This window comes from Dipodomys merriami, unplaced genomic scaffold (genome assembly GCF_024711535.1).
Source record: "Dipodomys merriami isolate MVZ:Mamm:240054 unplaced genomic scaffold, mDipMer1.0.p SCAF_16, whole genome shotgun sequence".
NCBI lineage: Eukaryota > Metazoa > Chordata > Mammalia > Rodentia > Heteromyidae > Dipodomys > Dipodomys merriami.
In genome coordinates this window covers 1,247,353-1,270,192 of record NW_027202937.1, presented here as the reverse complement: position 1 = coordinate 1,270,192, position 22,840 = coordinate 1,247,353, and the positions used below count along the sequence as shown (strand labels likewise).

Sequence of the window (22,840 nt, the reverse complement as noted above, 5' to 3'; positions counted from 1 at the left end):
TTAAAACCTGACATTGTCCCGTGGCTGTGACTTCAGTACGTTACTCTGTCCCTCAGTTTCCCTATTTGTATTATATAGACACCACAGGGTTACAAAAATTAATATTTATAAAACACTCAGGAAAGCACACAGCACTTGATAAGCAGGAGACATTGTCCCTGCTACAGCTGACAATGAGGGACTGGAGCTAATTCACTGGTAGACTTGTTTTCCTGGCAAACTAATATATATTAGGCTCCAGGTTTGACCCCCGGCACTACAAGAAAACAAAATGGAATTGAGTTGAGCATGGTGGTTCACTACTACAATCCCAGCAGTCAGGAGGGCCATGAGTTCATGGAAGAAGACAAGGAAGAGAAGGTGAGAGAGAGAGAGAGAAAGAAAGAAGGGGGGAGGGGGAGAGGGAGAGAAAGAGCTACAAGGAGAGGGAGAGGGACAGGGAGAAAAAAGCAAGCAAGCAAGAGAAAGAAAGAGAGAAAGAGAAGGGAGGGAAGAAAGGAGGGACGGAGAGAGGAAAGGGAAGAAAGAGAAGAGAAGAAAGAAAACTAGCCAAAACCTCAAGTCACCTCTTGATCTACCCTAGTAGGTGGTGGCAAATGTCCCATAACTTTACTTAAACAAAAAGGACCTGAAGAAGTACTTCCTTAGTACCAATTCCTAACCCTTGGTTTGCTCTTCATTTCTGAATACTGTGCATTGTGGTTCTAATAATTCAGAGGAAATATTTCCTTAAGTCATTTCCTTAAGTCATTCCCAGTTCAAGAGTTTATTGATATTGCTCCAAAACATCCGTGGCATGAGCTCCACAGGCATAGTACCTGTCACCCAACCACAGCCACCCCTGGGAAATATTTATACAAGAAACACGAATGCAATCCCATGCCCACTAGGGTGCTGGTATTGCAAATCAGCGCCCCTAGAGGGCTGGACCTCCTGCTCATGCACTTCCCTCCCAGAAAGACAACGTCCAAGCTTGTGGGTTGCAGGATGAGGCCCTGCTGGGAAGAACGTGTTCTCTGGTGCCAGGCATGGTTCTTGTCCACAGCATCTAGCCGTAGCCATGACAACCACAAAAAAATGCTTTGGGGATGATTGATTACTCCTTGCCGTTATTATCTCTCTCTCTCTTTGTTCTGCCTTTTGCTGTATCATCATCTCACAGTTGAGAGTTGTTATTATCTGTGTGTTAGATTGTTTTTCCTTAAGAAATAGCAAAAGGTCAGGCTTGAACCTCAGTTCATTGTTGTTCTGAGTAAAGAAATAAAATATATGCAAACATTTCCATGCTCATCACATAGTCTAAAATGCTCTGGAGTCTGGGAGACATTGGTAACCGGGTTCACGTCTAAGGAACCCCAAGGTAAGGAACACAGGGTGGGGGACACTGCACTTCACTGAATGACATATATTTGCACACCAAGTTCAAGGCACTGTTCTAGGAGTAGCCCTGACGAGGGCTTATGCATGCCAAGTGGCTGTTTTGGCTTTTCTTTCTTTCTCAGTTCCCTTTTTCACATACCAAACACTGTGTATTCAGTTCACTGAAGAAAGTCAAATTATGAATATACAGATGTACAGATAGCTCTATAAAGTTATAAAAACATACGGCAAGGACCGGGACGGTGACTCAGTGGTAGAGCACTTGCCTTGTATGCATGAGGCCCTGGGTTCAATTCCTCAGCACCACATAGCAGAAAAAGTCAGAAATGGCGCTGGGGTTCAAGTGGTAGAGCATGAGACTTAAGCTGAAGAGCTGAGGGACAGCACCCAGGCCCAGAGTTCAGGCCCCACGACCAACAAAAAAATCAAACCAAATTAAACAAAAACGTATGACAGACAGAGGTGTTTGCTGGTGAGAGCTGGGAACCAACGGCCTCGCGTCAGAGAAGCGAGGGTCTGCGGGGCGCTGGGAGCAGGGCAGGACCTCAGCACATGACTTCATGTCCAAGTGAAGTCTTACAGAACCTCTAACAGAAAGCTACCCAGGGCCAAGACAGTTAACCTGTGCCCCCAGCCTCATGAGCAATTTGGTGTGAAATGAGCTAGAAGCAGGAAGAGAGCGCCTTATCCAGGATAATCCATGGCCCGATCACGGTGCAGTCAGATCAACCGAGCATTGCTTCCAGACAACTCTGAACACCTGGAAGGGTTTCTCCTGCACAAAACCTCTCCTTGTAACACCATTTTTACCTGGTTGTACCTTCGAGACTAGCAGCTTGGCGAGAAAAGACCATCCTTAGAAAGAGACCTTGAACATACACAACCCAATGCAAAAACCTGGGTGAATGGGAGAACTTCTGCAGATAGCTGCTGAACGAGACTGCTGTGATCCAGTATGGAAGGCATAGTGCTGACATCTCGCTTCCACAGAAGGGTACGACTGGCTTGTGTGTGACTTAGCACATCCATTCTTAAAGACACAGACATAGTTTAACATGGTAACAGTGGCCATAAGAACGTTTAAGGTCACAAAGCATTATTGAACTGCTTTTCTGCTAGACCAGTTTTCCCTTCTACAATTTGTGTTCTCAAGAGTTTTGAAAATCATCCTGCAAAGGAGTGTTTATAAATTCAGCTGGCCAATCTATAAAAACAAATAATGAAAAGAACGGAGTTACTTCATTAGGAAAAGGGATGATCAGAGAATGGTTCTAAATTCATATAATCTAGTAGAATAGCCTCATCGTTTTGTACTAATCAGGTAAATAAGGAATAGAATAAGCTTTTAAACTGGTTACCCACAGGGCAATTTAATGCAATACAGAATTCTAAACTGGATCTCCTACTCAAAAGGAAAAAAAAAAAAGATGATTTTTAATTAAGGGCCTTACTGGAACAACACACAACACTAAAATACAGATGGCAAAGCATTAAACCCATGTTAAATTGGCTAAAGTTGTTCTCAGAGACTATTCTTGTTAGAAAATACAAATTCAGTTATTGAGGCATAAAGGATTATGAAATGATTTGGAGAAATTATTTTGTGCATGTATGTTCATGTACATGTAAACAATATACACTATAGATCACCATATTAAATACATGAACTGCTCTGTAATACATAACTTATTGTATGAAATACATTACGTGGCTTTAGAAACTGAGCAAATGATAAAGAGTAGAGGGTAAACAGGTCAACCTGGGAACAGGTCTAGGACATTCTTTATAGTATGCTTGCAAATCATGTGCACGATAGAATTATGTGTAGGTGAAAAGCTTTGTGGTGGCCGTGTTCGAGAGGAGTGAAGGGTCTGAAGCTATCTCTGAGCCAGGTTTCCCAGGTTTCCCACCAGCATTGTCTTACCTAGGCCTGGACAGCCTCCACATCCAGTAGGCTATTTGCCTCAGCCTGGCTTTTCTCACAGTTTCTGACAACTCACACCAGTCAGAAAAGGAAGAAAAACAAATTGTGCCATTTCTTCTTTTTTTTTTTTTTAATGTCGGTTGTGGGGCCTTGACTCTGGGCCTGGGCGCTGTCCCTCAGCTCCTCAGCTCAAGGCTAATGCTCTACCACTTGAGCCACCACGCCCCTTCCAGCTTTTTCTGCTTATGTGGTACCGAGGAATGGAACCCAGGGCCTCATGCCTGCAAGGCAAGCACTCTACCACTGAGCCACCTTCCCAGCCAGGTGCCATTTCTTTTGTTACAAAAGAAGTATTGTAGGTGGCATGAAAGTCCAGAAAACTCATAAGGAAGGAAAACACCCATACCCGTCACACATCACTGAAAAATAATTGTCATTTTGTCATGTTTCCTTTCAACTGTTATTGTAAAATTTTAAAATAACTTGGGTGGTATTATAGAAACTGTAGCCTTTTTCTTTGACATAATAAAAGACAATAACCTCGTGAAATCTTCCATGCCGACATAAATATCCCATCATACAGATAGGTCTTAAGTCACCTAGCAATTTCTCGAAATATTGACCATTATTTCCAGTGTTACACACAATGCTGAGTTAAAAATTTCAGGCCTTTGTGCTTCTACATTTTTAACAGTATTTCTGTCTGCATTAAATGGAATTGCAAGACCAAATGGTATTAGCTTTTTTTTTTTTTCAGTCTTGGGGCTTGAACTCTGGGCCTGGGCACTATCTCTGAGCTCTTCAGCTCAAGGCTAGCATTCTACCACTTGAGTCACAGTGCCACTTCTGGTTTTCTGGTGGTTAAATTGAGATAAGAGTCTCAGGACTTTCCCGCCCGGGCTGGCTTTGAACCACTGCGGGCTTTGAACCACTGTGATCCTCAGATCTCAGCTTCCTGAACAGCTAGGATTACAGGCGTGAGCCAGCGGTGCCCAGCTGGTATTAGCTTTCTTAAATCACCATCAAAAGGCCAAATATTTTAGAAAAGAATACACCTTTAGACTTAAAGGGAAAGGAAATACTTGAATGGGATTACCACAAGAGGGCTGGAATTCCATTTAGGATTTAAAGAAAAGGAAAGTTACTATCATGGCTGTAAACTATAGTCTTCAGGTCAAACTTAGCTCTGAGACAAGTAAGTTCTGTGAGCTCACTTTTGTCTTTAAAAGAGGAAAAGAACAAAATATTCCAGCCTGTATTAAAGACATACTGGCTATTAAATAAAAGATGAAGGGCCCCTGCCTCTGATGACAAATACACACTCTACTGTCACCCAGGGGAAATTCAGATTACCCTCAGGGTAGAAAATGAGATTCCAAATATTGAAGTAGAACATTTTTTTTAAAGTATGCATGTGGAAAGTGATAGGAACTGAAAACCAAGGTTCCAATTAAAATTTTGCAAAAAAGCCTGTGTTTACAAGTTGGGCTTTGCCCTTGCTCTATTTTCTTAGAAAAAGGAAGGGCCCCAACGGTCAGGAGATACGGTGTCTAGTCCCATTTGTCCTGAACAAACAACTAGACTCTTGTTTGGGTCAAACCTATTCGAATTCAATTTCCTCACTTGTTAAGTAACACAGTCCAACCAAGTCCCTAAGGGTAACTCTCGAGGCTCTCATTGTACAACATTCTCCAGTTTTATAGGTGGCAGGAAAGGTGAGAGAAGTTCCACCTGAATGTCTCAGGCTTAATGGAATGAGGAAAACCTTTTCTCTAGCCTGACAGACCCAGCCTATGGACAGCTCCCCCCATGCCCTGCCCCAGACCAGCCTGGGAGAGCCCCCCTTGAGCACTGAGCCAAAAGATGCCAAATCAGGAGACAACAAGGACAACTGCACCCCATGTTCACTGCTGCACCGTTCACCACAGCCGAGTTACAAAAACAGCCCAGATGGACAATGCGATCTTGTTTTAATGTGATGTGTGTGTGGACTTGAAACAATCATGTTAAGTATTTCAGGCTCACAAACACAAAGGACACATTTTCTCTGGTGTGGAAGTTAGATCTAAAGTATGAATGTATACGCAAACAAGATATACAGGGTCATATGCGCATACACACAAACATATTAGCTGAAGTATGACATATGCAAGAGAGGGTTCCAACCATGTAGCGCCCCTGAACAACTATCTTGTAGATGGGCAAAATGAGTACCAAGCTGGGACAGGTACTGTCACTGGAGTCAGGGAGTTGTGAGGTCAAGGGGCGGGGAACAGAGGAGTGGAAAGAGGAAGAAGGGTGGGAAAAGTGCAGATAATGGTCAATGTACACATGTGAACATGGAACTAGGTAAACTGGGGTGTGGGGAGGGGAGACAGATGGAGAAGAATGCTGAAAGGGCTGACATCAGCCAAGGTGCCTGGTTCTCAACAGCTGGGACGCTGGATGGAAACCTCTTTGTACAACCACTCAGGGACGGGAAGGTCCAGGAGCAAGAAGGGACAGGACTCACCATGGCCGTTGCAGTAATAGATCCACTTCTCCCGGTTCTGGGTTGGAGTCACAGATTTCTTCAGCCCGGCCTTTTCCACAATGGCACTGGGGTCCTGCCGGGGCCCCTTTTTCAGAGTCCTGGAGCTTTTCCGGACACTGCACACCACGATCACCACGAGCACCAGCAGCAGGAAAAGCACGATCATCCAGGGCAGGTGCTCGTTGATGTCAAAGTGCCTGTGGAGGTTCTGCCTGGGGTGGCCCCTCGCGGGGCCCTTGATGGGAGTGCTGGACTTCTCGCCCCCGGTGGCCTCCATGGACGGCAACAGCTTCAGAATGTGTCTGTGGTGGGGGCCTTGCTGACGAGTGACCACCTGGAGGGCAGGGAGGGTCTGGTTCCCGCCTTCCTCCCTGCTGGCTGAGCTCCTGTTGTCAGGGACTGTCCCTTCCTGGATGCCACTTGGTACCTTTGGTCTAACGGAGGCAGAAGAGTTGGAGTCTGTTGAGTTCATGCCTAGAAAAAAAGAGTAAGGAGGAAGGGAGAGCTTTTCCATATTGGGGTCTATATATTCCTTACCCTTCCGGGTCATCGCCAGACTGAGCTGGATAAGGAAGAGATGCTGGCTGGAGAGTAACTGTAAGTCGTATTGCACATTTTCTACTTTTTACATAAAGTAATATCTGAATAGCTCAACTCACTTTTGTATAGCCAAAACAAGTTCACCCCCAAAAGATCTGAGCTTCCTGGCATATTCTGCTATACAGAGGTATAGTTTAGCACTCCAATTAATTGCTTTGAGTAGCCAGAGAATGAGCGCAAGTTTAATTCCTGTTTACTCTCTTCTTTCTCCCCTTTAGATCATTTCATGATGCCATAGTAAATGTGAGCATGTGGCTATGCTAAAGGACTCAAATGGTCAGTGAATAAAAGACAGACATTCCTTAGTAGCCATTATCAACAGATTAAGTAAAAATGGGGCTGACTTTCCCCATGCAGTCTTCACTAAGGAGTGTGAGACCCCAGATACAGGGGTCTACGTCAGCCCGTGAGAAAGTCTAGAGCGGGCCACAGGAGCTCTTTGGAGCTGTCGCTTCATTTCAAAATGGTAGCCAAGAGAAGGCTCCCCCTATAGGTGGAAAGCCGAGTCACCTGACAGGAGAGAGCACGAGGTAACACAACTCAGGGTGGTTACCGTCTCAGGAAAATTATACTCACACAAAAGAATTCAAAAAGGCTCAATTATATATTCTGCTGGAGGATTAAGTGGAATTTCAGGAAAACTCAGATACTTAAAAAAGAATGCAGTCAAGATCATTAGAAAAACATGAAGAATTCATCTCCTGATCTGGGTACTACAGAACATATTTGCCGTTTCCTGAAATTTCTAATTTTCCCTCCCATTCTTGGCCCTCGCTTGCATTAACCATTCTTCTCTCCCTTCTGAATGCAATGGCATTCCTGCTCCTTCTCACTACGTGTCTAGGTGGAAAACCTTTTCATCTGGAAGGAACCTTAGACATTTAAATTGCTTACAATTTAAATTGCTTACAATTTAAACAAGACCTGAAGATGTCAAGTCACGGATATAAGTCAAACACTGTCCCTCTCTCTGTTCTTATTTTCTAGCTTGATGGTAACCTGGGTTTTAAGTGTTTAACCTCTCCTAATTAAAAAAGAAAAACACTTTTTGGAGTTTAAATCTTGCTAGTTAAGTCCAAAGAGCCAGATTTAATTAGCAGCAGAAAAGAGCCGCCTTCTCTAACGTCTGACTTTGGGAAGCACAAAGCGAGAGAGCATCCCTGGTGCCTCCGTGGGCGCGAGGCCTGCTACACGCCAGTCATTCACGAAGCTGCATTACCTTTGGGAGCGTACGTGGAGGAAATGACTTCATGGGAAGCCCCATGCCCCGAGCGTGAAAAGATGGCTGTGTCAGGAGAGGGGGGGGCTGGGCTGGAGAAGGACGGGCGTGGGCCACAGACGTTGTCTGCCTCCTTGGTCCCCGGCTTGACCACCACCAGGTTCTGACTCAGGCAGTCTGTGTGTGCTTTACATTTCATCACGGTGGAAGGCACATCGGAGAAGGTACCCCGGGTACACTGCTTACACCGCACATCCTCATTCTCTGTCCCTTTCTTCCGCACGCCCCAACCCACAGGACACACGGTGTGGGGGGCGCAGGTGCCATTCGATTGGAACATGCCGGGTGGGCAAGTGCATTCTCGGTCAGTCAAGGCAGCACAAGGTAATTTCTCAACCATCAGCCGTGGGCATGGCTGGCTACAGTCATGGCATTTCTCGATGCCATTCTCATGCCTGGTAAAAGTCCCCGGAGGACAACTGGTGCACACACGCAGGCTCGTGTTGGTACAATGCTCGGAGACATAGGTTCCTGCTGGACACTTGTCACAGGTTAGCACCTGGCCCGTGGCACGGTCAACATGGCGGTATGTGCCTATGAGATTTGGGGCTTTCTGCTCTGGTTGAGCTGTGATGGTGCTAAGGGATCCAAGCTGAAAGAAAGAGAACAGATGGAGGGACAAAAACCACAAGTTATTAGGTGGTAACACAAAAGGACCAACAATTCCCACCCCTATTAAATCACCCCTATTAAACATCTGGCCAGCACCACATCTGCTCAACACAAATGCTAGCATCCGTGAGTAGAGTAGGAGAGAAAGCAAGACTCAATTGTTCCCTTAGCATCTGACCTACCAGATGTGAGCCTTAGTTTTAGTTTTCCCTCTGCAAACTGCTGCTGACAATGACTGTCAAATTGATTCTAAAAATCAGTGGAGAGCCAGGCAGCATCAGCGGTTTACACCTGTCATCCTAGCTACTCAGGAGGCTGAGGTCTGAGGATCAAGATTCAAAGTCACCCTGGGCAGGAAAGCCCATGAGACTCTCATCTCCAATTAAACACCAAACAAGGCAGAAATGGAGCTGTGGCTCAAGTGGTAAAGCACTAGCCTTGAGCAAAAAAAAGAGCTCAGGTGAATGAAAGCACTTTCTAGCCAGTATTAAAACTGCTGACCTGGGCAGGGGGACACACAGCTGTAATCATAGCACTCAGACAGTAGGGACAGGAGAGCAATGAGTTCAAGGCTAGCCTGATTATACACTGCAACTTGTCTCAAAACAAAGCAGACAGGAAAGATGGGTAAGTGCAATCATAGTAACTGATGTACCTATGTGGAAATCAGGTAAACTGAGAGGTGGGTGGGGTTGGGACAAATTGAGAATGATGGAAGGGGTGGCATTAAATACACTATGCTCACAAACTGACGTGCTGAACTGAAACCTCTCACACAGCAACTTGAAGCTAATGTAACAAACAAGAATTAAAACACAAAACCACAAATGCAGCTCAGTGGTACTGTGTTTAACTTAGTGTGTAAACGTTCTGCAAAAAGTAAATTTTAAAAAGTGCTAGGTGAAAATCAAAATCCCAATACATAGAGAAAATAAACAGCTGAATAGTTGTCTTCCGCTGCCCTATGGCACCTGAGAATCAGCATGGCTATTGTTCAACTGCATGACAGGGCTGCCTACTTGGGGCTTCACCTACAGATGGAGCATGACTTTCTTTTCAAAAGTTTCTTCTATGTGAAGATAGTCTTTCATCTTGGTGCTGTCTCTGAGCCTTTGTGCTCAAGATTAGCTTCTACCACTTAAGCCACGGCTCCACTTCTGTCTTTTGGGTGGTTAAATGGAGGCAAGAGTCTCATGGACTTCCTGTGGGGATTGGCTTCAAACTGTGATCCTCAGATCTCAGACTCCAGGTTCCTGAGTAGCTAGGATTCCAGGCATGCCTGTAACCGGTGCCTAACTTAGTCTTTTTATCATTTTGTTGATAAGGTGAAGGGTTTTCAAACTGAACTCAGAAGAGCACCAGACTCAGTTCATATGTCTGCCAAGGAGTGTAAGGTAGATGCTTAGCGCCCCACCCACCCATCTCTACCAAAACCCAAGCTGCCCTTCTTTGTCAAATCTAATCAGTTCTCTAGGAGTTCACCTGAAGGAGTGTGTTCCTCAATTAAGCCTTCCAATCCCTGAGCTAGGGTCCCCTATGAGATCCCATCCAGCTCCACCTCAGCAGCTCACCACCCTGGGCTCCCCAGAGGGACGGCTCCCCTGGAGGCACATGGGTAGGGAGGAAGGCATCTAAGAAAGGCTATTTGCCTTAGACCTTTCCCCACTAGCCTGGTCACTATTTTTAACAAAATAAAAACCCTCATTTCCAAACATGATTCTTGGACTAATGTACTGAGTAGGGGAGACAAAGGGGATTCAAATTTAAATTAGCATGGTCTCTGTAGGATGTGAAACCAACCAATGGGCAAACACTGGAAAAGGCAGACGCAGTCACTGAAAAGGACAAGGGAATGGGCACCCAAAGCCTGGGAATGGGCCCTACTAATCCAGATCTGCTCAGAGGTTCATCAAAGCCTCCAGCACCAGATGCAGAACTGAAATTCCCTGGGAAAAGAGTCTTAAACTTCCTATCCCCAGTCTCACCCGCTGAGGTCACTGTGAGGCTCACAGGTCAGGAATAATGTGTTTTGTCCTTAGCTCTAGAGTTCGTTCTGTTTTTAAGCTCTCCATGTGACGCTGATGCCCAACTACATTTTGGACTCCCTGAACTAAGTGTAATATATATATATATATATATATATATATATATATATATATATATATATACACACACATATATGTAAAATATATTTATATATTTAATATACATGTTTGTATGTAACATACATATATATATATATATTACACTTGATATATTCCCCCCCCTTTAGTTCTAAGATTCTGAGTCGTATTTTTAACATAACCCAATCCTATAGTCACTCCCTTGTCTCTTACCCAATCTGGCACATCTAATGGTCCTCATATTTCTTATCAGTATTTTTAAAACAAAAATAAATGTTCCTGGGCTTCTTATAATCAGGAATATAGAAATCCCCTTTGCATAACTACTTAAAGATAGTAAAATAAAATTTGGTAATTAAAAAGAAAAATATAGAATAAAAGTATTTAAGCCTGCTCAAGTCCATTCATCTCCAGAGACTGGCTCAGTTAATTTTCCTGATAATCTGAGCACATGTTCTTTAAATTAGCTATGTCTGTTGCTTTTGGTTTTGTTTTAACAAGTTTTACCTATGGGCCAGGCTTTACACGTGATTTGCTTCCATTCAATTTCTTTTTTTTTTGGCGATCATGGGGGCCTGAACTCTGGGCCTGGGCGCTGTCCCTCAGCTCTTTAGCTCAAGGCGAGCGCTCTACCACTTGAGCCATCGCACTTCCGGCTTTTTCTGCTTAGATGGTGCTGAGACCTCAAACCCAGGGCCTCATGCATGCAAGGCAAGCACTCTACCACTGAGCCACCTTCCCAGCCCCTCCACTCAACTTATTAGTGTTCCATCATTGAATTCTTTTTGTACTGGAATACACTGACCATTTCCTTCTTAACAGTCAGGGTCTCTGGACTGTCTCTAACAGAGGCCATAAAGATTGCCTCTTGTCCCTGTCCATGTATCTATTTTTCTATCTTCTCTTTCTCTTTTCTTTCTCATCCCCAACCTTTTCTTTCCTTCTCATTTCAAATACCAAATACAATCACATGGCTCTGTCTTTTGACAAGTACTTTCTTCCACATCAAAAGAAGTCTCGACGCATAAGAACTCGTAACTTGGAAACTCTATTCATCTTCTCTTCCCTATTCACTAGAATCTACTATACATGTATTTTCATATGTGTAAATCTAGAAAGAATACAGGGAGGAGGAGGGAGACTATTCAATGAGAGAACTTATATTTTTGTCTAAACTGTCTTAAAAAAAAATATCAGCCTGACCTCATTTTATTTGCTCGCCAAAACAGTAGGTTGTATTAGCTAGGGTTGTCTTCAATTCCATCCTACGAAGTGCTGTGCTTACTTACATACGGGCTCTACCTTCTTGGCAAACCTTTCTGATTGTTCCTAGACATTCGGATTCCAAACAGATGAGCCACCTCTTCATCCCATTTCCTGTTCCTGGCCATCATAGCGGAAACTAATTACAGACTGTTTTGTAATGTGTGCTGATGACCCACAAATGTATATACTTAGGTTGCTGTAATGACTTCAAGCAGCTCAGGGCCAGGGACAGCCATGTCCCTTGCTTGTTGAACCACCTCAATAATGAAGATTGTGGAAATAATTAGCAAAACATCCTCTGAGCCGGAGGGCAGCAAGGGAAAGCCAACACAGCAATTCCTCTCATAAACAAGTTTATTGGAATCCAGACATCATTTACGTAGGTGTTGCCTACGGCTGCTTTCATGATGCAGTAAGACCAGGCAGCGACCACAGGGACCACGTGACCCAGTCTCTCAACGATCTGACTTTTTATATATTATATACTACACACACACACACACACACACACACACACACACACACACACACACACACACACACACACACACACACACACACACACACACACACACACACACTACACTACACTTGACCAGGACAAAAGAAATACCAAATACAAAGACCAACCGAGTCACAGAGACCCTTAGAGCTTCCCTTAGCACCTGCCATGGGTGTTGAGGTCTCTTCTTTTCTCTCCACCCACTCCAACTCACACACCAATTCTGATCCTCTCCAATGCCCTGGGAGCTTTGGTGCTCAGAGCTAACACTACCATGTGAGCCACAGCTCTACTTCCAGTTTTGTTTTGTTTTTTGTTGGTTCTCATAGACTTTCCTGCCTGGGCTGGCTTTGAACTGAAACTCTCAGATCTCAGCTTCCTAAGTAGCTGGGATTACAAGTGTGAGCCACCAGCATCCAGTTTGTTGTTGTTGTTTTAAAGAAAGGCAGCTATAGTGACGACTGTAATGCAACCAAATTGTTCCTGCTACAGACATCAAAACATGCTGCAGATGACCAAAAGGCAAAGGCTACATACCCTTACAATTTGAGCGGCACATTAACTGTCTAATATTAAGGCACTGATATTTGGAATTCTTCAGATATGAGAGGAGGAAAAAAAGAAAACACGAACAAAATTGCTTCAAGGACAAAGCTTCCGCTTCCACAACTCACAGCAGAACAGTTCCAGTTATGTTATATAAACCTGGTCAGCTCTGATTTCCTATCATCCTCTCTGAGTTGAAAAAAAAAAAAATCTGCTGTTGCCAGGGCAAAAGCAAAGACTTAAAAAAAAAAAAAAAAAAAAGCTGGTGAATATGGAGAATGCCAGGGAGAGAATACGCTGACTGCAGGGCCAGAGGGAGGGGAGCTCAGGAGATGCGGAGGAGGGGGGTGGGAGGGGGTCCACGGGGGAGGGGACGGCATCAAGCACCACGACGCTGCAATGCAGCGGCCATGTGCCATCTGCACGCTGTGCCCACTGCAGAACGTCACCTTCCTCCAGCACTACGGCGATTTCTTCCTTTTGTGTGTGTGCCAGGACCGGAGCTTGAACTTGGGGCCTGAGCACTGTCCCTTAGCTTTTTTGCTGAAGGCTGGCACTCTACCACTTGCACCATACCTCCCCAACCATGGACTCTCCTACTCCTGCCTGGGCTGGCTTTGAACCGCGATCCTCAGATTTCAGTTTCCTGAGTAGCTACGATTGATTACAGGTGTGAGCCACGGATGGCTGGCTGCCTGCTCACCACAGCTGTTCCTCAGCCCTCCACCTCTCTAGGGATGCCAAGTGTTGACTTATTTATTCACTACGTTGTAAATGAACCGGCATCACGTGCAAGACTTCAGGCAGTGATGGGGGCGGGGAGGAGGGGCACTCCATACCTCGCTAAGGATTTACAGAAGAACAAATAAACCCAGGCAAGAACAACTTTTCGGGCTGGGAAGGTGGCTCAGTGGTAGAGTGCTTGCCTTGCATGCATGAGGCCCTGGATTCAATTCCTCAGTACCACATAAGCAAAAAAGAAAAAAGCCAGAAGTGGCACTGTGGCTCAAGTGGTAGAGCTAGAGCGCTAGCCTTGAGCTGAAGAGCTGAGAGACAGCGCTCAGGCCCCAGGACCAGACCCAAAAAAACAAAAAAACAAAAACAAAAAACAACAACAACAACTTTTCCAGCAAGTGTGGAAACTCTGGCATTAAAGTAAAAAAATCTATCTGAATTTGGGGTGTGCCAAGCAAGCCCAGCTCTACCAAGTACCAGTTGGCATGATTCAAAAGATTTATATACATATATATTTTTTATATATATTTTATATATATATATACACACATATATATACATACATACACATATACACATATATATGTATATACACATACATACATAATATATATATAACGATATAGATAGACAGACGCTCAGTCTCTGCCTTAAGTTCCTCAAAAACAGCTCCTAATCTCAAGGGTTATGTGAGTAGCTTTTGCAGGACTGACCATAGATGAATGAGGGCTGAAGACCCTTAGGAGACTGGGCACCAGGAAAAACTAAGGCTTGACTACGGAGTTGTAGCTTTTAGCCACATCCCCAACCTCCAAGGAGGAGAGGAGCTGAGGTTGAGCTAATCACCAATGGTTAGTGATGTAATCGATCCTGTGCCTTCATAATGAAGCCTCCATAAAACTCCAGAAAGGCAAGGTTCAGAGCTTCCCGAGAGCTGAGTGTATGCGCGGGCCGGAGCATGCACGCATGCACGCCCACAGCAGACACGAGGATCCAACAACCCTCTCTATGCTCTGACCTCTGCTATTGGACTCCTCTACCAGACTGCTTGCTCATCAGCATCCCAATGTAAGAGCTTTTATTAATAAGCTGCTGATGTAAATAATGTAAGTAAAGTATTTCTGAGATTTGGGTGCTCACACTAGCAAGTGTTCTTTGAAGCCAGGGACAGAGGGTTAATAGAAAGGAGTTTTCTAGAACGTCTACTCAAGAGTTGAGACAGAGGACTGCATGAACAATTTCAAAGGAAACTACCACAGAGGATAAACTGATGGTGTTCCTACCAAAAAGAGACCTCTACATATCTAAATTAGAGACATAAATAAATTAACATGATAAACTCCAGGGCTGGCAGGTTTGTGGAGTAAAAATCGCATTCATAGGTGACAAGTGGCCCTCTAAATTGTCTTCCTGAAGACAAGCTGGCACGATGTAGCCCAAGCCATAAAACTACTCGTTCATTTCCTCTGACCTAGAAATTCCACTCTGGGGATCACACCTGTGGGAAACAACCCAAAAGGTTGTTGGTTTGGACAAGCCAACTTGAACAGCAGCAAGCCACACACTCAACAACAGGAGGACGGCTTCACACACGAGGACAGCCGGGCCTGGGCTCTTACACGGCGGATGTGAAGGCCCGCAGGCTGCCCTGCCCGCCACAGACCCAGGCAGCCGGCCTCCGTCACGGCCTCTCCTCCCCACCACCACCGGCCCTGCCTGCCTCAGCAGCCTTCAGCAATTCCCTCCCACTCCCACGGACTTTACAGAGCACTCTGTTTTAAAAGTTGGGAGCTGGGGATATAGTTCAGTGGTGGAGCACTGGCCTAGCATAATAAAAAGGCTCCGGACTCAATCCCAAGACTTGCAAAGATACAGAAAAGACTGTTTGATAAAACTTGAATGTGAATTTTCACTGCACTCAGATCTGGTGGAGACCACACCAAGGATGGCAAGCGACCTGGCTTTGCCCGTGTCTCCACCGCAACCCAAGCTCCATTGCCTGGCTCACCGAGCACCGAGAACACTGGCCGCCTGGACACCCAGCTCTTCACTATGGCTAGGGGACCCCACAGGCCTCTTTCCTACTGCTTTCCTCCTCCTCCTCCTCTAGGTTCCCACCCAACATCTCCCTTCTGTGAAACCCCAGAGGAAGAGACCAAGGACTCTTACTCGTACATATCCCTGAAGTCCACTTGTGCCTGACATTTAACAGATGGTCCACAGAACTCATTACATGAATGAAAAAGTACAAATGCAAGGGAACAAAACACACACACACACACACACACACACACACACACACACACACACACACACACACAGCGTCAAACACACACGAGTTAAATCCTGCCAGCTATCTGCCACCATTTTTCCCTTTGGGTCTCTTTCTCCTTCCCCAACCCTCCGATTTTCCCATTCCCAGTTGAGTAGCACTGCCCATTATCTAGGGTGAAATCAGATCATTGGTCTTGTCCCAAAGGTTCTTGAGGACACCAGAATTCCAACGTCTTTCCTAGGACAAATGATTAAACAAATCCCACTCTGCCTTTTGTCTTTGTCTGGCCTATCTATTCAAGCTTTCTAGAGGGATGTTCAAAATCTTGTTTAGCTGTGTGGTGCCAGTCAGTGTGACAAGCCCCCCCCCACACACACACACAATCATCATCATCATCGTCGTCGTCATCATCGTCATCATCATCACCACCACCATCATTATCAGCACCTCTCACATTACCAATTTCAGTTTCTAAGAGACCTGAAATGAAAAGTGAACAAAAGAAATACCAGTAACAGATGGTGCAAGCCCGGGCACTTCTATTCAAATAATCAGGCTGGCAGCAAAGAACCCCTAAAATGTTCTCAGATTCTCAGAGCGAGGTGAAACCACATTACTAAGCAGAAAGCGAGTGTCACTGTTACTCACTAAGCAAATATTTTTCCAAAATGACCCACCTTGCAGGGAAGCAAAGCCTCCGCCGCCTATTTATACCACTCCCGCTGGCAGGAGGATCTTTCCATCTTCACGGTGGCGCCACAGCCCGTCCGAGTCACCCCACAGAAAGTGCCCAGCCTTCTCCTTCCTGTCCCTTCCACACTCGGTGCCCCTTACCAGCGGGCCTGCTAAACTTCCAAGCACCGCCACGGGCGGAACTGTTTGTCCGATGCAAACAGCAGGCTCAACTCTTGAAATTTAAAATATCTGGTACAGTGAACCATCCCCCTCCCCATAACTAGGCAGACGGTGTGTTCGAAGCCACCCTGACCTAGCCTTGAATCTTCTCTCCAGTCCCCACCAACGCCCTCAATCTTCATTCCTCTATGTGAACACGGGGCTAGCACTTCCGCTTCGGGAACTTGTAAGATGTACTGAGATGGTTTGTTAGCAGCCCTTAACACAAGCCCAGGAGACCTCCTCAATAGGCAAGGGCTAGTACCATCAGACCCGTGATTGCCATTAATAACCACTTCCCAATCCCGCCCCTTGGGCTATCAATGCCCAGGCCCTGTTGACTCCACCACTGCTCGCACCCGACTCCAGGACGCATGGAATCACTCCTTGTTTCCCTCGTACACGTACGTTCCTCTCCCAAAACAGACGAGATCTGCAAGTGGTGCCAGGTAACAGAGCCGCGTGGCTCTGCGTGGCGGAGGAGCGCAGGGAAAACGACGTAAACATCAGCACCCAGCTCACCTCACCAAGCACCTCTGGTTTCTTTTTATTTGGGTTTTGGACGGTGTGAGGCACCGGTGTCGACCATTCTAGAGAGAGGCTGACAGGAGAACCTCAAGAACAGTGACACTGCTGCTGCCCTGAGTCAACAGCATCCACGTGCAGATCCGCCCTCACTGCAGGGCTCCGGCCGCCCAGGCTCTGTGAGGTGCTCTGCTTCCTCACATTACATAACCTCTGCTCAGTCCTCCTCAGGCTAGGAAAAAAAAAAAAAAGTGGTAGGATGGCCAGGTGACAATTCACAAGCCAATTTCAGACTCCCTGTTGATTTTTTGGTATTGAACAAATATACACACTGGGGGTGGGGCAGACTGTATTTATGATGCTGTCCTATTCTGCCGTGAAGCCCAGACTCCTCCCAGGGTCCACCACACAGGACCATCTGCGTCCAAAGGTCCACCCTGACTTGCTTCCGAAGCTCTGAAGCGATCAGGCATCATCTGTCACAGAAGACAAGTGCCGGAGTTTGCCAAGAAGTGGCTGGTGGCCTGGCATCACCGCAGTGTGCTGGGCCAGCCTAGAGGAAGAAGGCCAGCAGGGTATTAGCACTTACTGGAAAACAGGCATAGCTGTGTCTACAAGCAGGAGCCTTCACTCCATCCCAGCCCCTGAATAGTCCGATGATGCATCTGTCTGTTTCCCGTCACCAAAAGAAAAATCATCATCATCATCAGCTTTACTTGAGCCAGTTAGAGTTGACATGCTGTGAAGGGCTGGCTCAGGAAGCACATGACTCAGGAGGCTGAGATCTGAGGAATCCTGGTTCAAAGCCAGCTCAGGCAGACAGATCCAAGAGCCTCTCACCTCCAGTCAACCAGCAAACCTCCAGGAGCGGAGTTGTGTGGCTCAAGTGACAGATTACCAACTTTGAACGGAAAAAGCAATAGCTGGAGGCCGAGTCAAGTCCTAATACAGGCACCAAAAAAAAAAAAAAAGATCAAGTGCAAAGTTCAAGTGTGATGTCTACCTCCTGGCCTACCACTGAGAAAGCAGACTGCTCACAGAGCAGAGCCAGCCCAGAAGCCCACACGGCGTCGTCCTACCAGCCAGCACGACCTACAACACATTGGGAAAACATCACATAACAACCCCCCTCCTGTAGCTAACGTGTATATGGATATATATATACATACATACACACACACACACATGCACGCGCACGCACACACACACTTATTAGAGAGATGGTGGATCTGCACTTGAGTCTTATGGTCTTTTTCTCAAGTGAAAGTAACATACATTGTACTACAAGGAAGTATGTGTGTGCACGTGCGTGCGCGTGGTATTCAATGTGCATATATACACTGGAGGCTTCTTTATTTGCTCTCAATCAATGCAGTGGCTTCAAACACATGCCCTTGGTTCAGATGGGCAGTCTGATTCCATTCTGCACCTTCAGACAAGGGGTAACGCGGGTTAAAGCAGGATTCCTTCATTCCACCGTGAGTCCCGCCTGCGTTGCCCATCCCTCCCCATTCCTCACTTCCCCTAAGTCACTTGGCCTACTGAGGCGAGCAAATGTGAATCTGAAGGTGGACACTTCCAGCTAACATGGCTTTGAGTATTATCATCAAGAGTTTCATGTCCACCACATTTTCTTTTTTTTGTGTGTGGTTTTTTGTTTTTGTTTTTGTTTTTTTTTTGGTCGGTCGTGGGGCTTGAACTCTGGACCTGGGCGAAAAACTTTTTTTTTTTTTTTTTGTCGGTCCTGGTGCTTGAACTCTAGGCTTGGGCGCTGGCCCTCAGCTCTTCAGTTCAAGGTGAGCACTCTACAGCTTGAGCCACAGTGCCACTTCTCACATTTTCTATGTCCAGCCGTCATACCCTGGCCCACACGACCAAGAAAAGCCCAGTCCGCGCTGAGCTGCACACATGGCCATGGGAGCGGCACCTTTGAGACAAGACCCGAGTTCCCGCTCAGCTCTGGTCCACTGCCAGAGCCTGTGCCTCGCTCAGAACACAGTGGCTGCCGCGGCTTGTTAGTTGAGAAAACAAAATAAATTTTAAGAAGTCACTCCTGCAGTGCAGCCTGCTTTTTCTCTCCACCAAGAAATCTAAAGTAATAAACCAGAAGTGTTTTAGGCTTCCTTCCAACTTTCACACTCTAGGACTGCAGAGTTTACAGAAATCACGTAAAAAGGAGAAGATACTGTATAGATAATACCAGCTTTTCTTTTAAAAAAATAAAACGTTTGTAGCTCTATTTGTCCGTGCTGGTATTAGGGCTTAACTCAGGGCTTTCTCCCTCCAGACAGCGCTTCTCCCTCGAGCCCAAGCTCTACTTCCTTTCATCCAAAGCGCCTGGCCTGAGTCATGGCAGGAGCCGCACCTGCCTAGCGAGCACACCAGCGTGGCGCAAGAGCCTGGTCAAACGACCCGCCAAGGTCAGGAAGCAGAGCTCACCCACCTCCGCCCGGTAACACTGTCCCGTCATCAGCCTGGACATTAAGGCACACAGTGCTGTGTCTGCAATTCACCGTCCTTACGAGAGGAAGAAGGGATGTCTCTCTTCTCTTCTGGCCGCCCACCTGGCCAGTGCTCAGTGCAGGCGGCCACTGCAAGCCCCTGAGAACAGGGCACATCTCCGACTCTATAGTGTCAAATGAGGCAAGCCTTTCTAGAACATTCTTAATGCTGACATAAACCTAAAAGGTCTTATTTTACCTTGCTCCAGACTCCGGGCCTGCAATACATCTCTTGTGCTTCAGTTTGCATATTCCTACATCACACCCTCAGGGTCAACTCCTCAGCAAACCGGGCAGTGAAGAAAACCTCCCTAGGCAAGTCCCGCAGCAAACCAAGCCCCGTCTCTACATCCCTCCCCACATCCCTCCCCACGAGGCTTCTCTTCCATGACACTTCACCGTCAAGCAATTAGAATGTTAGCAACAGGCCGTGAGGCACAGGTGGAGCCAGGGAGCCGAGGGTCTTCACGCCCAAGCTGGGTGGCTTCCAAGAGACCAGTGACACCCTTGGAAACTCTATTCTCTCACCTGCAAAATGGAGAGGCTGGCACTACCTTCTCCTGCTTCACACCTGGCATCTAGCACCTGCTATCCATGTACAGTCACTACACACATACACAGCATGTGTACGCATGTGTGTGCAAGTATATATGCATCTGCACACGAGTGTATAAACATACGTGTATAGACATATCTATGTGGAGATACATATACATATATGGCTGAAAGCCAGCCTGGGCAAGAACAGTCTGTAAGATAAGAACTTCCAGTAAACCACTCAGAGAAAGCAGTCAGTGGCACTGTGGCTCAAGTGATCGAGCCTAGCCTGGAGCACAAAGAGGCTCAGGGACAGGGACAGAGCTGAGGCCGAGTTCGAGCCCCAGGACTGGCACATTAGCAAATCTATCAGATGCCCATGTGTGTGAGTGCACGCGCACACACACACTCACACACGTGTGGGTCTCAGGCTGGGAAGAGGAGAGTAAAGGCAGTCCTGCCTCTCCTCGTTCAGATCGCTGGCTGTTCCCAGGCACAAATGCACCAAGCCCATGGGGTGTAGCCCACAAGCTTCCCATGCACCCCAGAACTTCCAGGCTTACACACCTAACACTGTCACCACCATCCATGGGCAGAAGACGACTTTCGCGGGGAGGGGGGAGCCTGGGTCGTGCCTGACTGTAAATGCTCTGACCGCCATGCTTTCCTCCTCTGGTGAGGCCCCGCGGCCCCCGTGTCCCCGTGTCCCCGTGTCCCCACCACCACCACCACCGCGGCGGGAGCCCGGGCAGCACGGATCCTCAGGCCCGGGCAGCCACCGCCCTGGGCCGGGGCTGGCGGCGGCCCCTGCACCCCCGCCCGTTTCTGGGGATGCTGGGGTGTCTCCTACGGCCTTCTGGTTCTTTCTAGCTCGCCACCTCCGCGCTCCCCGCGGGGGTGAAGGCCGGGAAGTTGGCGATGACTCCAGGGTTTGATTTCCCGTCTCCTTCCTTCCACCTCGGACTGGGAATGAAGGGGGAAGGGGCTGGGGTCACCACGCGGACCCCCGGGCTCCGGCCAGGTGAGACACTCCGGGCAGCCCGCACAGCCGGTGCGGGGCGGGCAGGGCGCGGCGCGGGGCGGGCAGGGCGCGGAGGGCCGCCCTGCGCAGGCTCGGCGGTGGCCGGGACCACGCCTCGGCCGGCCCGGTCCGCAGCAGGTGCCCGGGAGTGGGGGTCCCTGGGCTCGTGTGGGGGTGGCGGGGGGGGGCCTGGGAAGGGAGGGAGGGGATCTGGTGCGCACGGCCGCTGCGGGAGCGCCTCGGCCGGACCCCGCACTGCAACAAAGCGGGGACGCGGGGAGGACGCGGGGATGCCGGCTCCCCGGGCCGGGGCTGGGGTCCGGGACGACCGAGGAAGACGCCCCGGGCCGGGCCGGGCTGCAGGCAGAGCCGTGGCCCCGGCGCCCCGCAGCCGAGCCGGGGACCCCGACGGGAGCGCCCCGCGCGCTGCCCGCCCTCCGTCCCCGTCGCCCCGGGCGCCGGCCTCCCCGCGCCCGGCCTCCCCGCACCCGGCCTCCCGCACCCGGTCTCCCCGCGCCCGGCCTCCCCGCGCCCGGTCTCCCCGCGCCCGGTCTCCCCGCGCCCGGCCTCCCCGCGCCCGGCCTCCCGCACCCGGCCTCCCTGCGCCCGGTCTCCCCGCACCCGGCCTCCCCGCGCCCGGCCTCCCGCGCCGGCCTCCCGCGCCCGGTCTCCCGCGCCGGCCTCCCCGCGCCCGGCCTCCCGCACCCGGCCTCCCGCGCCCGGTCTCCCGCGCCGGCCTCCGCGGCACTCACCAGGACGAGGACGCCCGCGGTCATCGCGGCTCCGGCGCCCATGGCGGGGCCCGCGGCTCGCAGGGGCGCGCGGCGCCTCGGCGGCTGGGCTCGGCCGCGGCTGCAGCGGGCGCGGCGCCCATCTACCTCCAGCAGCCCATGGCGCGGCGGCGGCCGGGCGGCCGGGCGGCCGGGCCGGGGCCGGGGCCGGGCACCGGGCGGCTCGCGGGGCGCCTCAGCAGCGCCCGCCCAGCGGCGCGGGCGCCCGGGCCGGGAGAAGCCGCGGCGGCTGCGGCTGCGGCTGCGGCGCGCGCCTGCCCGAGTCCTCGCCCTGGCCCCGCCGCGCCTGCCCAGACCCAGCCAGGAGCGCCGGCCGCGACAGCGCGCGGGAGCCGCTGCCCATAGCGCCGCCGCCGCCGCCGCCACCGCTGCGCCCGGCCCGCGGACCAGCTCTGGGCGCCGCGGCCGCCGGCGCGGGGACGCACGTGGGGCGGGGGCGGGGCGCCGGCCTTTGTGACGTCACCGCGAGGGGGCCGGCGCCGCCGCGCCGCGGCCCGGGGAGGGGGCGGGCGGGCGCGCCCCCTGGCGACGCGCGCGGGGAACTGCACCTTGCTGCGCCGCCGCCGGGGCCCTTGGCTTCCTTCCACGCCTTCGGGCTGAGGATCGTGAGTTCCAGGTCAGCCTGGGCTACGAGAGAGATGCGCGTGTCTCAGATTAGGCCCCCGCCATGCCAGGTGCGGGTGGGCGGCTCACGCCTGCCACCCCAGCTACTCGGGAGGCTGAGGTCTGAGGATCGCGGTTCGAGGCCAGCCCAGGCAGGGAAGTCCGTGAGACTCTGATCTCCAGAAAAGTCAGA

General features: G+C 49.3%; 1 protein-coding gene across 1 annotated transcript in view; it reads right to left on the bottom strand.

Annotated features, from left to right (window-relative positions):
- Tnfrsf21 (TNF receptor superfamily member 21) overlaps window positions 1-22,166 on the bottom strand; it is a 52,366-nt gene extending 30,200 nt beyond the window's left edge. The window contains exons 1-3 of the mRNA XM_070023575.1: window positions 22,006-22,166; window positions 7,657-8,308; window positions 5,817-6,311 (exon numbers count right to left, since the gene is read on the bottom strand). Coding sequence (XP_069879676.1) covers window positions 5,817-6,311; window positions 7,657-8,308; window positions 22,006-22,047 — 1,189 coding nt within the window. The 5' untranslated portion in view covers window positions 22,048-22,166. The remainder of the gene's footprint in view (window positions 1-5,816; window positions 6,312-7,656; window positions 8,309-22,005) is intronic.
- Between the last annotated feature and the right edge of the window lie 674 nt (window positions 22,167-22,840).